Consider the following 16,932-nt stretch of genomic DNA (forward strand, 5'->3'; position numbering starts at 1 on the left):
GACCAGAGTGACCGCAGTGAAAGCTTGTCCAACCTTGCTCGACACGTGCAAAGCGTCCAGGACCAGGCTCCACTCTCTGCAGGGGCTCTGGCTTCTCGGCTCCCCGCTCACCTGTGCTCTGCCAGGAACCGCGCGGACTTCTGAGCCAGAAGACTCAGTCACTTAGCCCCGAAGGAACACTTCACCCGCCACTGCGGCCTGGCCTTTCCTCATCAGAGGCCAGACTCTCCTTAATTAAACCAAAACATATTTTTCTTCCTTTTTCAATCCAGCATTTGGATCAGCATGTCACCCCGGGGTGCCAAAGACCTTTGCTAGGCTCACGCTGACTGTTCCCGCAAGGGCACTGGATGGGGGTTCGGGATGGGCTCTGGGGACCGAAGTGCGCTGCCAGGGAGTGGAGGGGCCCGGATAATGAATGTCTTCACAGAGTGTAGGACCCGCGACTGGTGGCTCTGGTTGGAGAAAGGGAGAATGTCCCGATTATTTTATCAGGAGCGCTGACTCTTTTGAGATAAGAGAGTGGGCAGCGGTCCTCTACCTCGCCCTCCCCCGCAGCTGGAAAGCAAAAGGTCATTTTCCTTTGGTCCCTGGCCAGGCGATCGCGGGGACCCGAGCTCCCCGGGGACGCCGCCCCGCTCGCGCCCACGGCGCGCAGCCAGGCCCCTCGGCCGCCCGGCCCCGCCCCGCCCCTGCGCGAACTTGACCGCACCCACTTCCCCGGGCGGCGCCCCCGCCGCGGCCCCGGCTGACGTCACAAGGCCCCCAGCCGCTGGCGCCCCGCGGTGCGCACCCCGCGCCCGGACCCGCCGCCGCCCGCGCGCGCGTCCGCGTTCCCGTGCCTGTCCCCGGCCCCGCCTGGAAGCTCCGCTGAAGATGGCGAGCCCGGCGCCCGGAGAGCACGCCGAGGAAGGATGCCCGGCTCCGGCCGCCGCCGAGCAGGCGCCGCAGCCGCCGCCGCCCCGGGCTCCCCCGGAGCGGGAGGAGGAGGACGCGCAGGAGGAAGGGGCGGCGGCGACCCGCGCGGGGCCGCAGGTGGAGGAGGCCGCGGGCCGGGTGGCCGCCGCCGTGACCTGGCTGCTTGGGGAGCCGGTGCTGTGGCTGGGCTACCGCGCCGATGAGCTCCTGAGCTGGAAGAGGCCGCTGCACAGCCTGCTCGGCTTCCTTGGGGCCAACCTGCTGTTTTGGTGAGCGCTGGGGTGGGGTGGGGGCACCTAGGAGGGGCAGGTGACCTTGGGGCGCCGGGGGAGGGGGGCGCGGGTGTGGCGGGTGCAAGCTGGACACTGCGGTGGAAGAAGTGTCAGCACTGCCCTACTTTGTTGGCCACCTGTCTCAAACGGGTAGACACTCACTTTAACTTTCCTCCAGATGCACTTCCCTGAAATAGTTGTCATCCTTCGTGTGTGCCCAGCCTCTGAGGCCAGGTGGTCTGCTGACCCACTTGCACCTGGACTTACAAATGTCCCCAGAGCACTGGAAAACTTCGGCTGTGGCATTGTCAAATTCGCAGGTCTGGACCTGCTCATCCAAGCATGCCGGAGCAAGGGTCCTTGAATTTGTGCTCATTCTTGCACCTTCAAAGGCAGATTTGGACCGGCTTAGATACACTCTTAAGACTGCTGCCTTCATCAGTCACCAGAGATGGGCACCAAAGGGTTTGTTTTTCCTTTCCCTGGAGGGTTGAGTTTTCTGTCACTGCTCCCTGATGAGAAAGCAAACAGGTGGAACATGTACATACCCCCCTCTTCGGCCCCCCAGGTGTGCACGGGTGGAAAACAGGCTTATTTTTAGGTGAAGTCCACAGAGAATGCACAAGGATGTTCTCTTAATAATCCCTGATCAACAGGTTTGTCTCTCCAAAAATTGTTTCTTCACAGGTAAGGACAGGGAAGTGTCTGGCTCCTTCTCCCAAGGACATGCCTTGTCATCTTTTACCAGTGTGTCATCTGTTACCAGTGTGACTGAAGGAGGAGAAAAACCTTCTTTGTTTGTTAAGTGTCCTCATAACAAACAGGATCCAAGCAGTGTAGAACAAGCAGTTTCACTAACAGATACCTTGTCACAGAACAGGGACTTCTTAACCTTAAAGTTGGGAAATAAATACCTAAGAGGGACACAGCCTGTCATTTTTCTAGATTAACTTGAGCGGGGTGAAGATTTCTGCAGATTCGTTCTAGTCTTGGTTTACTCTAAAAACAAGCTGTGTCTTGTTGGGGTCCCTGAATGTCAATTAACTTTGGTTCTCTTAACTCCTGGTGTTTCTGGAGCTTATTCCAAACCTCTCTACCCTGTTTGAAGTTACCTGAGCCCTCAAATAAGGAGCATTTCTTGTATTGTGCTAGACTGGGCAGCAGGCCAGTAGTCTTAGAGCTGAGTCTCACTCGTTTTATTAGTGAGTGGCATGTTTTAAATTGTTTCTTTCTTATTTTTAATTTTTTTATTTAAAAAAAGTGACTAATACAGTCCCACAGTTCAAAAGTGTGCAGGCACAAAAATCCAAACATTTTGTTTTGAAAACTGTCTTTCCCACACCAGTCCTGTTTCCTCCTAGAGGCAACCAATGTGGCTAGTTTCCTGTGTATCTTTCCAGATAGTGTGGGGTTTCAGCAAACACACAATATTCTGTGTGACTCCTGGAATACCATGTGGGCTATTCCTCATCTAAGTATATTTTAGTGATCACTTCCGTTTTCTTTTTCAAGTGCAAACAATTCCTTTGTAAGAATGTGTTAAGTTATTTAACCTGTTTACTATGGAGGCACTAAAGAAGTGTCAAAGTGTTTGCAATTTCAGTGTTAAAACCAAAGGCCTTGTATGTGTGTCATTTTATATATGTGTAGGATAAATTCCCAGAAGTGAAATTGCTGGGTCTGAGGGAATGTGTGCTTGTGATTTTAATGAATATCACCACATTGTGCTTCCTTGGATCTATCCATCTATGTGTCTATCTATCTATATATGACTTCGATTTGAACTCAGGACTTTGCGCTTGCAAAGCAGGTGTTCTATGGCTTGAGACACACCTCCAGTCCATTTTGCTGTGGCTAGGTTGAGAATGCGGTCTTGAGAACTATTTGCCTCTATTGGCCTCAAACCTCTATCCTCCCAATTGCAGCCTCCCAAGTAGCCAGGATTACAGATGCTAATTTATATTCCCACTAGCAATGTGTGTGACTGCCTGTGCCATTGGTCTTTTTATTACTGATTCTAGGAGCTCTTTTTATTTGAAAAGCTTTAGCCTAATTTCTGTAATGCAAATATTTTTTCTATGATGTATTCTTTGATAACATCTATTGAAGCTAATTTTTTGTATAAAATAATTGAAAGGCATATCTGGTATTATCCAGAATATTGCCTCAACTCATTTTATTTATGATTCTGAAGGAGAGGCAGATGGCCAGGTATTCTATCTAGTTGTAGCCTTACATCTTACTTCTTCTCCTGCCTGCAGTTTCCTTGACAGAAAGATAACAGCTCTGCTCTTTAAATTCTGAAATACTTGTTGGTTTTGTATTGTAATCTATTGTAGTTTATGATTCATTTATTCATGCCATAATATTTTTGAAATTTTTCCTCCTTTATGTGTCTTTCTAGGGTCAAAATGTTTTTCAGGGCCTATATATTGTGTTTATTGTTCATTTGTTTATGACAGCACTAGTGGTTGAACTCAGGGCTTTGGGCTTGCTAGGCAGGTACTCTGCTGCTTCAGCCACAGCCCCAGCTGTTTTAGCTTTGGCTGTTTTTGAGATAGGGTTTTGCTTTATGTCTGGGTAGCCTACACCTGAATTTTCCTATTTGTGCTTTGCCATGTAGCTAGGATGACAGGTGTGTACCACCGTGGTTGAGATGGGGTCTCATGAACTTTTCACCTGGGTTGCCCTCAGACCATGGTCTTCCTGAACAGCTAGGTTTTACAGGCTTGAGCCACTGTGCCTGGCCTGTTTTGTTTTTTTGTTTAAATAGTGTATTTCTTCTCAAATGATCTTAAATTAGTGACACTTTTACATTTCATGTCCCAGGGACTCTAAAGCTTGTGTTTTCTGTGAGAAAAACGAAAAGGTCAATATTTGAAACCAAAATCTTATCTTAAGCAATAGTGGTGTTTCTACTTTAATTGGTGTTATTTCATTTTGGGGAAATTAGCTTATTATTTTGGTAGTGCTGGGGTTTGAACTGAGGGTCTCAAGCTTGCTAGGCAGACGCTCTACCACATGAGTCATACTCTCAGCCCATTTTGGGTCAGTTATTTTTGAGACAGGGTGTTGAATTTTTGTTCAGATTGGCCTTGGGCTGCTATCCTCCTACCTATCCTCCCATGTAGCTGGGATTACCACCATGGCTGGATTGTTTGTTGAGATGAGGTTTCACTAACTTTTTACCCAGGCTGGCCTCGAACCGTGATCCTCCCAATCTCTGCCTCCTGAGTAGCTGGATTACAAGTATGTAATCCTATAATTCAGCCATTGGGGCTGGCCTGAGATTTACTTTTTAAAGCTATCACTTTTCAATGATTTAGTGCCTGAACCAGCAGTCATTCATAGGATTTTGAATTTGACTCAGAACTTTTGACATTTTTTATTATCTGCTCATACTCTGCAAAAAGTTAGTGCCGTGCATGGGAAAGATAAAAGCTGAGACATGCCCATAACAAAGGCTGTCACTGACGTCTGCATTAAACAAGGGTGGATAAATGTCACCCTTGAATGGCCTGGGGCGTGGCGGGGGTGGACATGGTGGCATGGTGGCTGGGAGAGATTCTGGGGTCTTCATAAGGAGACCGTGCTTAAAGCAGGCCTTGACGCTGGGATGATCTGGGTAGATCTAAATGTCATATAAGGTCAACAGCTGTCCAGCCCCAAGGAACTAAATGAACGAAAGAATAGCATTTTAAAGGGGCACTCAGGACAGCCACAGTGGGAGAGAATGGATTGCCATGGCAGTGTGAGTTGGCAGAGGAGGGAGTGAGGAGACGGAAGGGAGGTAAGAGTGGCCGGGGGCCATGAAGACAGACCTGGGGGACAGCAGTTGTCTGAAATGCTATGCGAAGTGTTTGGACTTAATTTTCTTATGTAATGAGAACAACGAAAATGCCTTGTGAAAATGTGAAAATGTGCATAAAGGTTGTAATGGATGGGTACACTGAGGCTCGTGCATTCCTACCATGGAGTGCACATGTACAGTGAAGACAAACGATGGCTGTGTTCATTAACACAGAGGAATTTTGCAAGTATGATTTTGGGCAAAAGAAGCACGCGATAATACATGCAGAACAATACGAGCTTTTTGGAGACAGGGTCTCCCTATGTTGCAGAATGATTCAATTGAAAGTTTTAAAATGTGCAAAGTCAACCAAGATTGATTAGGGAGGGATTCATTTATAGGAGATAAACTACAAAGGAAATAAAGTCTCGAATCAAACATACACACACGTATGCATTGTAATCTTGTGATATATTTATGAAAAATATATACATATGAAAAAAGTGCCAAATAATCGATACTCACTCTGAGCTCAGAGAAATTCCGTGAAGTGTAGATTGTGTGTAACATCATCTCAGAACCCTGGGTGTCCTCAACTGCGGTAGATGGGACAATATCAATCCTGGGGCAGGGCAGGGCATTAGGTTGTACTGTTTCCTCATCTTACCCACGAGGAACCGGTTTTCAAAATTCTTTTTCTTTTTTTTGGCGACACTGGCTTCATGCTTGCTAGGCAGGTGCTTTACCACCTGAGCCACTCCGCCAGCCAAAATTCTTTTTCTTAATTTTAATTTTTACCTATTTGAGAAAACAAATAACATAGCTTCACAGATCACAAGTGTAAAAGGATAAACATTTAAAAAATCTCTTTCCCACACCTGTCCCGGCTACTTACAAAGGCAACCAGTGTGACAGTTTTAAGCACAATATGAAACGAACCAGAAATGAAACAGAAAAAAACAGTTTTATTTTTGTTTCGAAAAAAATCAGCCTTTTGTGGCTTATTGTCAATAAAATGCACATATTCTATGTGTACTGTCAAATGTATATGTATGTATGTCATCACAGTGCCAGTCAAGATCTAGAATATCCTATCAGTCTGAAAGGATGGTTTTGTCCCTTTTCTGTCAGTCCCCACACCCAGGGACCAATTTGCTTTTTGTCACTGTGGATTCACTGAAGTTTCATGTAGGTGATATCTAATGTGTGATGGCTTTTGTGCCTGGCTTCATTTACTTGGTATCACGTTTTCAGATTCTCCCCTGCTGTTTGCCAGTTTTTGCTCCTTTTTGTTGGTGAGTCCTATTTCATTTTGGGGATATGCCACAGCTGCTTTACCATCTGCAAATTGGTGTTCATTTGCCTTGTTTACATGTTGGCTTATTATTGTTATTGAAGATAGTGGAAAAGTTCAGGCACAGGTCTTGGTGTGAAGTGCTGAGTTTGATAAGAGAATTGGCGAGCTGTAATTTATGTTTCGTACGGCCATCTGCTGAAAGCCTTGGATGAGCAAGGAATAGAGCAAAATGCCCATCGTCTATGTCTTTTGCTGGTCATGACACTGAAATTCTATGGCTTATGATGTTAATTGCAGCCTCTCAGGTCACATGGCCTCTGCAGCCTAGAAAGCCACTGTGATGTGATTAAGTTTTGAGCTCACTGTTGGTGACCAAGGCATCTGGAAAAGTCTATGCATATGCTTTTTCCCTCAGCACATCCGCCACTGCACAACCATATCACCTCCTATTTGTGGAATTATTAGAATGCAATAAATCAGTTTGCCTGAGGTGATGACACAGGGACAGGTGTGGCATCTGTCCCTTCTGGCTTTTGAGGCATCTCAGGCTGGGCACCTTGGAGCACCATCTGTGGGGTTGGTTTGGACTTGGTGTTGGGTGCCCCTTCTTCCTCAGTTCTGAGGGTTCCTCCAACTTGTGTGAGAGCATTGACCCCCAGAGTGTGGCCCTGGACTGAAGACATGGGCATTAGTATCACATGGGCATTTGTGAGAGATGCACACTCCCAGTCCTGCCTCCCCCCACACCTACTGAGCTGGTTCTCTGGTGGGGCCCGGACTCTGGGTTTCCCCCAGTTCTGTAGGTGATTTGAGACACTCTCGAGTTATGAGCTCTCCTCTCCAGAAGGCAGTGTTTCCATTGCTGGGCAACTCTGACTAGGACATTTTGTCCTCATGTTGAGCTGAGGCCCCTCTTAGGGATCTCTGCAGCTGCCCAGAATTCAGGTCCCACCAAGGACAGTCCTTTGTTGGTTTCAGGATTCATTCTGTTCTCAGTTCCAGCTGAGTCTTCTTTTCCCCAGCCAACAGTCCTGGGCTCCTTCCACTCTGAATTCCTGGGTGGTTTGCAGATTGTTCTGAACGTGCTTTGGTTTCTCCGACCAGCGTGTGCTTTCTCTCCTCCTCCTAACAGCCTCCTCCTAGTCCCAGCGCCTGAGAGAGAATTCCTTCATCCAGTTGGTGACAACTCCCTTTGACAGATTGTTACACTCTCATCACACTGCAGTGATATAGGTAAAACCAGGACTTTAGTAGTCTGTCAAACTTTAACCACTACAAATATTATTATTTAGTACCACTTTCAAGTCTTATAGCAGCCCTGTGATGTATGTATTGTCCTCATTTTACACAAAAAGAAACTGAGGCCTGTGGAAGTTAATTGAACTGCCGAGGACGACTTCAGCCTGTTCGATAGAATTGTTGCTGTGATGGAAATGACTGTACATTTGCCCTGTCCATTCTTAGGCAGTGTGGTCTTGTGACCATTGAGCATATGTAATGTGGCTTCTATTTTATTTAAATAGTCCCATATGGCCAGTGGCTTCTAGTGACACCACAGTCCTAGAAAATAGGCATGGGACTTTGTCATGAATCCATGTCAACTTTCCATAAGTTCAGTGCTTTATTCCATTACTGTTAAGAATAAATACTAGGATAATTGGGGCTTCTATTTTCCAATATTGCAGAATGACAATGATTCCAGCACAGAGTGAAAATAGGTGTGTTGGGAAAGGGTTGCTTTGCACTAATAGGGATCTTTTTAGACTATTAACCAGTCTAGTCCAAGTTCCTTGCTTTGTCTCTGTTTCATCTGATAGTCACCAGGCATGGCTGGGTGTCCGTTCAGCAGGGGGTGTACTCGAAGTTCATGCTTGGCGCTTGCATCCAACATCTTAACCCTCTGCAAGCAGGAGACATGGCTGGTTCAATGAGTTGATGAAACGATATATCCCGCTTGTGACATACATGTCGCAGTCTCCAAGGCTTTATAGTTGAGAACAGAGTAGAGATCAGGATGCTTTGGATACATTGGTGAAATCTTTGTGTGATGTATTTTATAGGCTTAGAAGAAGGGGCACATTTTTCTAAAAGTGAGGTTAATGGTGAGCCCTTTCCATAATGGATGAGTTTAGGAACAAGTGGGAGGTGAGCACTGGATGCTGTCAGAATAGCAAGATGCACCTGGATCACACAGAGGGTTGGTTTGGGGTGCAGAAAATTATGGATGCCTGGATCAGCAAAGATCTGAAAGGAAGAAGGTAAGAAGGGTTTGCTGAACTGAGGTGAACTAGGGAATATTCCTCTAGCCTGGCTAGGGTGGGGCTGGCTTAAGAAGGACTTGCAAAAACTTAAAAATAGCTATGGACCTTTTCATATTGAGCCTTTAGCACACGTTTCTTGAGCAATGACTGCATGTGCTCACTGCCAGACACAGTGGCTGTTTGTGAGTTCTCATGCAGGCTTTCTCTCAGGTCTTGGTCCTTAACACCAGCAAATGTTGTTTAAGGACCTAAGAAACAGGGCCACTTTTTTTAAAACCAGATTTATGCTCAGTCTTGAAATTCATTGGAACTCAGAGCCTCAGAGCCAACTCAATGAACCTCGGTGATTTTGCACAATTTTATGGTTGTGCTATCTGGGTAGTGATTGCCTCAGCTGTATTTTGTATTCTTTTTCTTTTTACCCTGTCACTGTGTGTGAATGTGCTTAAGCTGTCCAGTTGATCCAAATGAGTACAAGTAAATGAGGCGCGTGTCATTATTCCTAGCAGCTGGGAAGGTAATGATGACTAAGACACAGGCTGATCCCCGGGCAGAGAAACAAATTAGTAAGTGAATAATTGGAATACACATCACGCTCAGAGAGCTAACTTGTCACACGGAGGGCAAGAAGAGGCAGCAAATGAGGGTTGCTGTGGTTCGAATATGTTTCACAAAAGTTCCATGTGTTGAAAATTTAATCCCCCCGTTAAAGGATTTGGAAATGGGGCGTCTGGAAGCTAATTAGGATTAGATGAGGTCATGTGAGTGGGACCCCCAAGAAGTAGTTTTATAAGAGAGACCTGGGTTAGTGTGCTTGCTCTTTTTCACAACATCAGTTCTCGCCATGTTCTGATGAAGCCAAGAAGGTCCTCACCAGACACCAGCACCATGCTGCTGGACTTCCCAGAGTCATGATTCTCATAACCTCTGTTCTTTGTAAATTGTCTGGACAATGGTATTCAGTTATAGCAAAATAAAATGGAATGAGACAAAGGAGTATGAGATTGGGGAGGAGACAGGATGGTCAGTATGCAAAAAGTAGAAAAGAACTAATATATTTAGAGTAACTATTATACACTTAAATTATGGAGTCGTGGCTAGGATATTCAGTAGCATTCGTAGATTTCTTTATATGCGGAAAGAAACGGAGATGAAAAGAGAGAAGAGGAGGGTGGCTATATTCTATTGTTGGAAGTGGTAGAAAAAAAGACAACAAATACATGAAATGCTAGGAGGAACTGGATGTTGAGAAGAATGCTAAAGTTGGGACAGGGGACACAGAGTGACTTTCCCACTTTGCTGGAGTGGTTAGTGCTGGCCTTTCAGGAAGTGACCTTCAGAAAACATCTAAAGAGCAAGTCAGAGAGTGATCCAAGCAAATAACTCTGGAATGAAGTGTTCCAAGCAGAGGGAGCGTCCATGTGCAAAGGTCCTGGGGTGGGAGTGCATCTGGGGCATTTGCATTGTAGCTGGAGCCAGGTGAGCAAGTCAGGAGAAAGCTTAGCATAGTTTAGAATTTTATGCTGAAACCCTGCCAGATTCTATTTGTGGGCTTTCTATCAGTTCCTCTAGATGAATTAGGGGAGCAAGAGCTGGGGGCTGGGGACAGTTATAGGGCAAGTAGTGGAGAGGACATGGTAGGAAAGAGGAGGTGGGTTCAGGGGAGACTCTGGACGTAAAATTGGGAGGACAGAATGATTTGGTGGGTGGAGAAGTGACTCGGCTGGGACCATTGTTAACTAGAGTGAGGGTCAGTGAGGTCAGGGTGTGAGGAGGAGGGGGATGTGTCCAGTTTGGGGGACGTCACTGTGGGTTGAATACAGAGATGCAGGGCAAGGTGAGTGGAAGTATGGAGTTGGGTTGTTGGTGTTCAGTTCTTGCAGCTTTGAGAGTGTGTGAAATTTTCTGAGGAGCACTTGTTTGGGATGATGGGCTGGGGGGAGAAGGTTGAAGAGGCTAACATCACCAAGAGGAGAGTGACAGCATGGGTAGCCCAGGAGAGAAGGGCCCAGAGATGCCAGCTTTGATAAGCACTGATGTCATCAAGCCCTTGACTTGCTTTTGTTCCTCCCTAGACTTGATAGGTTCAGTTTCCACAGGGGCTCCATGTTCCCCAATCCCACCAGCACGGGGGAGAATTCTCTCCCTCCTGTCACCACTTCCTTGCTGCAGCATCACTGGGCCCCTGAGTGATTTGATCTCAGGTCAGCTTTGGCTTGGCCATAAGAGTTCAGTAATTTAGGAAGCCCTTTCTCTCTGCAGTGATTTGAAATGTTTGTGTCCTCCCAGATTCAAACATTGAGACATAATACCCAGTACAGTAATCTTAAGAGGTGGGGCCTGTAGGAGGTGATTAGGTCACAGGAGGGGCCCTCATGAATTGGATTAGTGCCCTCATAAGAGGCCCAAAGGACCTTGTTCCTTCCTTCTACCACATGGAGACACAGCAAGCAGGTGCCTTCCATGAATTAGGAAGTACACCCTCACCAGATATTGAATCTGCCGCTGCCTTGGTCTGGGATTCCCCAGCCCCTAGAATTGTAAAAAATGAACTTGTGTTAATTATAATCTATCCAGTTTATGGTGTTTTTCCCTTTTGTGGTATTGGGGGTGGAACCCAGGCCTTGCACATGCTGGGCAAGTGCTCTACCACTGAGCTACACTGCTGTTTCAGTATTTTTGTCGTAGCAGCCAAAATGGTTTAAGACATTGACTTGGAGCCTGGCTTCTACATCGATGGAATGCCCTATTTTGACTGGCAGAAGCTGCATTTTGACTGTGTTCCTGTGCAGCTTCTGTGGAGTCCTAACCAACCCCTGCTCCATGCCATTGTCTGTTCATTCCGGGATTCCTGGAGGTGGGTGGGTGGGTGGGTGGGTGCACTGAAGGACAATGGAGCTTGAGGGGCAAAGGGCAGCCAAAAGGCAAGATGGATATTGTGGAGGAGGAAGGCTGATGGTCTGGGCTAGAAAGCACCTTTTCCTCTTCCACTGAGGACAATGGAGGAGACAGGTGTGCCTGTAGTAGAAGTGACAGAGTCCTGTGTTGGCCCCCCAGCATCTGTCTTCTCCCTGAGGAGGAAGACGGTATCTGCTGAGACTAGGAAGGGGATGAGTGAGGTGGGACAAGGTGCCTGCAGAGATGGGCTGTTACGTTGGTGGTAAAGGACACCAGCAAAACACAAATGACCTGGGGGAGAAGTAGATTTTACACTGTTTTCTTGATTTTATTTATGTTTGGCCATTTTTTCAGTTGAATACATGTTGTATTGGGTTCCTGTGTCTTCATCTTTGTCCCCCTAGACAAATAGTTTTAAGGTGCATTTCTTAATGGGATAATATAATTCAGCATTTTGGTCACTCCTATATTGTGTTAGATTAACAGTAAGTATTTTATGGAGAATTTCCCATTGTTGAAGATAAAATGAGCCCACAGTGTCCACATGTCATTAGAAGTTTTGAATCCTTTGGATCTTTAGAGATTCTATGAAATGATTCCCTTCAGAGTTCTTTGTCCTGCCGATCTCAGTTTTTTTGGGAAGATTTTTATGTCTGGGATACAGTTAGCAATACCTGAATGGAAGCACACTGGGTGAGGGCTGTCACTTTAACGTTCCTTGTGGTAATTTTAGAACTGGGGGAAAGAGCTTAAGCCACCCACGTGTAGGCAGCCTCCTCTTCCCAGATGCAGAGCGAACCTTTCATTGGGAAGATGAGCTCAGATGATGCACAGAGCTCCTTCGGTGGGGGCCAGGTGGGTTCACTGGTTTCTAGATAATCCAGTTTGACTACCATGTGGTGAGCCCGGCTTTATTTGACAGAGTTCATGGCCCACATTTAGTGGCCTTGCATGATTTCTTTCCCACTGGTAACAGCAGTAAGCCTTTATCGAGTTCCACTTTGCTGGACATATGGTGCAGCACCAAATTCTCACACCAATCAGCAAGGTGTCTTTGCCCTGAGTGACAAAAGGCCCAGAGTATTTGAGTAACTTGCTCTAAAATGACAACATGGGGCAGAGTTGGGATTCCACTCTGCATGTTTTCCCCCTAGTAAACTGGACTGGACTGCAAGGGGAGGTTGCAATATATAGTTACAACATAATTTTTTAATTTTTTTTGGCAGTACTGGGAATTTGAGCTCAGGGCCTTGCACTTGCCGGGCAGACACTCTACCATTTGAGCCACTCCATCAGCCCTTTTTATGTAGGTTATGTTTGAGACGGGGTCTTACTTTATTCCAGGGTTGGCAAAGACTGTGATTCTCGTATTTGTGCTTCCCCGAGTAGCTGTGGCTCACGTGGCATCTAGCCACTGGTTAAAATGGGGTCTCATGAACTTTTTGCCCAGAGCATAATTCTGTATGACTTCTCCCCTAAAGTTAATTTAAGCCTCAAATTGAAGCACCAGCTGTCTCCCACACAGCTTGCTTTCTCCAACTAGCCATGGAGAAGGAAGTTAATTGATTTTTCTGAGTAAAATTTTGGCACCAACCACAACTTCATCCCTGCAGAGGCCTCCACCCGGCAACCCCTGTTTTCCACCTTAGGCATTCGTTATGCAGACTGTGTGTGTTTCTCTGAGTTGTCAAGTGACTCGGTTTTATCACATTTCATTTCCTTTCTGTGTTTGCCCTTTTGACCCAGGGCTGGCTCTTTGTCTGTAGGTAAAATGTTATGTAGATGTAGACTGTTCTGTTCTTAGAGACTGTGTGGCTGTGTGGTATAGAGTGGGCATGAAAGATGTGCTGTTGGTGTGGAAATGACTTGCTGTCTGGAGGAGGGTGTTTGCCACACTGTGGGTGGACTTGAGCTGCTGGGCTGGTGTGCAGCTGTTTCATTGAAGGAGCACAAGAGGTTGTCAGGAAAGCTGTATTAATTGACTCCTTGATGTCTTCAGCTTCCTTTGACCTGCTGAGACTCCTTCCTTCTGCTTCTAAGGCCTTGCTATCTTTCCATGTTCCTTTTCTAACCTCTTCTCTGTCATTACGCCTCACAATCACCTCCTCAGCCAGGTTGTTCGTGGCTACCTTACCTAGGTCTTACCTGTTTCTGCTTCTGTAACAAAATACCTGAGTCTGGTAATTTATAAAGAACAGAGATTTATTGGCTCATTTTCTGGGGGCTCAGAAGTCTAAGAACATGGTGTGGGCATCTGGCAAGGGTGTTTGTGCTGCATCAGAACATGGCAGAAGGTGGAAGGGCAAAAGAGGGTAAAGCAAGCTAGAAAGAGGAGCCAAACTTGTTCTATAACAAATCCAGTCAGATGACAGCTAACCCCACTTCTGAGACAACAACATTAATCCCTTTGCAAGGGTGGAGTGCCAGGACCTAAACCCCTTCTTATCTCAACACTTTGCGTTGGAGATTTAAGTTTCGAACACACGAACTTTGAGGAACTCAAACAACAGCACCTGGTCATCTCAATTTTAGATGCACTTATTATATTCTTCAGAGGATTTGGTTCAATTTGAAGGTATCTTGTTTATTTTTCTAATTCTTAGAAACACATTAAAATTCTGCCAAATACCAGTTGGATCAGAGAAAAAAAATGAAAACTGCAATGCCGGAATATATAGTGAGTGATGTGGAGGACACTGCGTATGGAAACCAATCCCTGGCACATGCCTTTTATGTCAGTCAAGTCCACAGGACTTTCCACAAAGGTGCAGCCGTCTTCCCAGGCCTATTTGTCAGAGCAGCTATTATTGTGCTCTTAGATCTCTAGACTTTTCTAAGTAATATTCTTAAAATGCCATGTCTTGATTTAACAATCTCAGGCATTATTTCTTTCTACGCTAATTCATATAAACTCTTCCTGCCCTGCTTCCACTGTAATTAGATCAGAGTTTTTTGTTAAATCATTATGATGATGTAAATATTGTCCATACCTGACCTAAGTAGAATGCCGTGTTTATATTTCCTTTCTATTTTGCTGTTACTCTTAGCATTTTTTTCTAGTTCATCTTTTTAACTGTCTGGCATACCTGGTGAATTCCTTTTGATAAACAGCAAATATCAGACCCACACGTCATCCACTCCCCGCCTTGGAGCCAACTCTCTCTGAGCTCTCTTCTTTCTCTCCTGGTCTTGTGTAATGGTGCCCTCCATCTGGTGTCCACTGAGGACATTCCTCTGTCCCTCCCTCCCTCCCTCCCTTCCTCCCTCCCTCCCTTCCTGTGTTGGAGCCTCTTACTGAACCCAGGCTAAAATAGTGGGTCAGGAGAAACTATCTTGGGTGGGGAGGAGAGGGCGTTCCTTTTCTTATATAATATTCATGGTAGTTGAAGGTTTTCCTCAGTTTGCTTGTTCAGAGTTCTTTATTTCTGTTTGTTTTTTTTTTCTGTCACTAAACTTTCCTGGAGCACTCCTCTAGCTGTGAGAGAAAACAAAGGAGACACTGCCTTGAGGATTTGTGTGCAGAAAATATCTTCATCCCAGCCTTGCTGCTGATTGCTAGTTTGGCTTGATTTAGAATTCTGGGTTGAGAACAAGTTTTCCTTACAAATATCTTCTCACTTGCTTCCAGTGTTGCTTTTGAGCAGACAGAAAACTTTCCACTGCTGTCTCCTACAGATGACCTGTTGCCTCTCTGGAAGCTTCTAGGATCTTCTCTTTATCTCTGATACTCTGATATTTTGTAATGGTCACCTTCTCTTGGTCTTTTTTTAATTTGTTGTTCCATGTTTTATGAACCGTCTGGAAACTTAAGTCCTTCAGTTCTGGAACTTTTTCTTAAAGTATTTACTTTTTAAAGTTTTAGCAAGGACTTATTTTAGTATAACAGGATAAAGTATAGACAAGGGGGAGTAGAGAGAAAAAAAAGAGTCAAACATTTCCTGTTCCCAGTGCAGGAAATAGCAAAGGCTCCTACAGTTTTTTTTTTTTTTTTTTGATAATTTCTTTTTTGTCTGGAAGTCTTATTAGTCAAATGTGGGGGCTTTGTGGACTGTTCTGTCTTTCTCAGTTTTTGTTCTTATTTCTGTCTGTTTTCTGTGCCCCTTTCAGAGAGATTCTTTTATCTTTTGTTATTGAACTAACTGAAAACTTAATTGTCTTGTTTTCAGTTATAAGACATTCTTCTAGTTTTTTATTTTTCATTCTAGAATGCTCTATTTTGATTCTCAGACTTTGGGGTCTTACATTTTTCTCCTACTTGAGAATACTCAGGATTATTTATTCGTGGTTTTCTTATGTTTGTTCTGAGTTCCTTATTTCTGTGTGCTTTGTTCCTTATTTCTGATGCTGGAGGCTTTCCTCAGATAGTTAAGAGGCCCTTAGATCCCTGGTCCTGTTCACACTGACAGACTCTAAAGCTGACTGGAGGCCACTGCAAGGCAGGGTGTGACCACTTTTTGTGCTTCCCCCTTTCCACTTTAGGGGCCCAGTGGGATGCTCACAGGTGTTTTGGCTCTTTAAGTTTTGGAACTGGCTGACTTGCTGATACCTTCTGTGAGAGCAGGACATAGAGTTGAGTTAGGGAGATGGCAAGGTGGGGTTGAGGAGTGTTCTCCATTGAGGATGCTGACTGGTATCAGCCTCATGACCTCTCCATTTTCAGTGAGGTTCCTTACCTTGCTTCACCCTGAGTCTTAAGCCTCACTGCTTTAATTTCTTCAGACCAACACCCCACCACATTTCTATCTGGGTAGATGAGAAAAACTTTTCCTTATCCTGCAGCGTGGGCACTGAGATGTGAAGCTATAAGTGTTTGTGGTACAGATTTTCAAACAGTCCTGCTCTCTTCAGCCCACCGTCAGCCCCACCTTCTTTTGATGCATTCCTGTCCTGGGATCGTCTGGGCTTGCAGGGTAGGGGGAAGATCTGCTCTGGGAAGGATGTGTCTCTGTGGGAACAAGGAATGTGTAGGTCTGAGGGGTATTACACTGTCAGCTCAGTTATTGCTCTTGAGTCTAATTTCTGTCTTCCAGAACTCTGTTGCTATCTCCATTGTTGACTCCTTCCCTGCTCTCTTTTTTTCATGTGTACCTTGGTTATTATTGACTTTTATTCTGGGAGAAGGGTATGGGCACAGTATGCCAGTCCTAAGCACAATTCAGTCCTTCCCCTGACCTGAGTGCTGCCTCCAGAGGGTGGCATGTGTTGTCTATGGGTGCAGCTGTATGTCCCCATGATATGCAGTAGGTGCTTCATAATTAAATGAGTGAAACCAGTGACATTTTTCAGCATTTAGACTATTTCCTCACCATTTCCGTGATTGTGAGAGGAGGTTGGTCTGCTAGTCCTCTATTTACTCTCTGGAGAAGGGTAATTTCTGCTTTTTCCCGTTTTTTTCCCCAAATGCTGACTATATCACTACGAGAAGTCCTTCTCAAGCCAAGTGCAACACTCTGTAGATTTTAAATTAACAATGGGCTCAAATGGTAATTTATTACT

General features: G+C 45.4%; 1 protein-coding gene across 1 annotated transcript in view; it reads left to right on the plus strand.

Moving 5' to 3' along the window:
- The first annotated feature begins 861 nt into the window (after nucleotides 1-861).
- Retreg1 (reticulophagy regulator 1) overlaps nucleotides 862-16,932 on the plus strand; it is a 126,897-nt gene continuing 110,826 nt past the window's right edge. The window contains exon 1 of the mRNA XM_020179608.2: nucleotides 862-1,187. Within this exon, the coding sequence (XP_020035197.1) occupies nucleotides 877-1,187 (311 nt within the window). The 5' untranslated portion in view covers nucleotides 862-876. The remainder of the gene's footprint in view (nucleotides 1,188-16,932) is intronic.

The sequence above is a fragment of the Castor canadensis genome, chromosome 6, assembly GCF_047511655.1.
Source record: "Castor canadensis chromosome 6, mCasCan1.hap1v2, whole genome shotgun sequence".
NCBI lineage: Eukaryota > Metazoa > Chordata > Mammalia > Rodentia > Castoridae > Castor > Castor canadensis.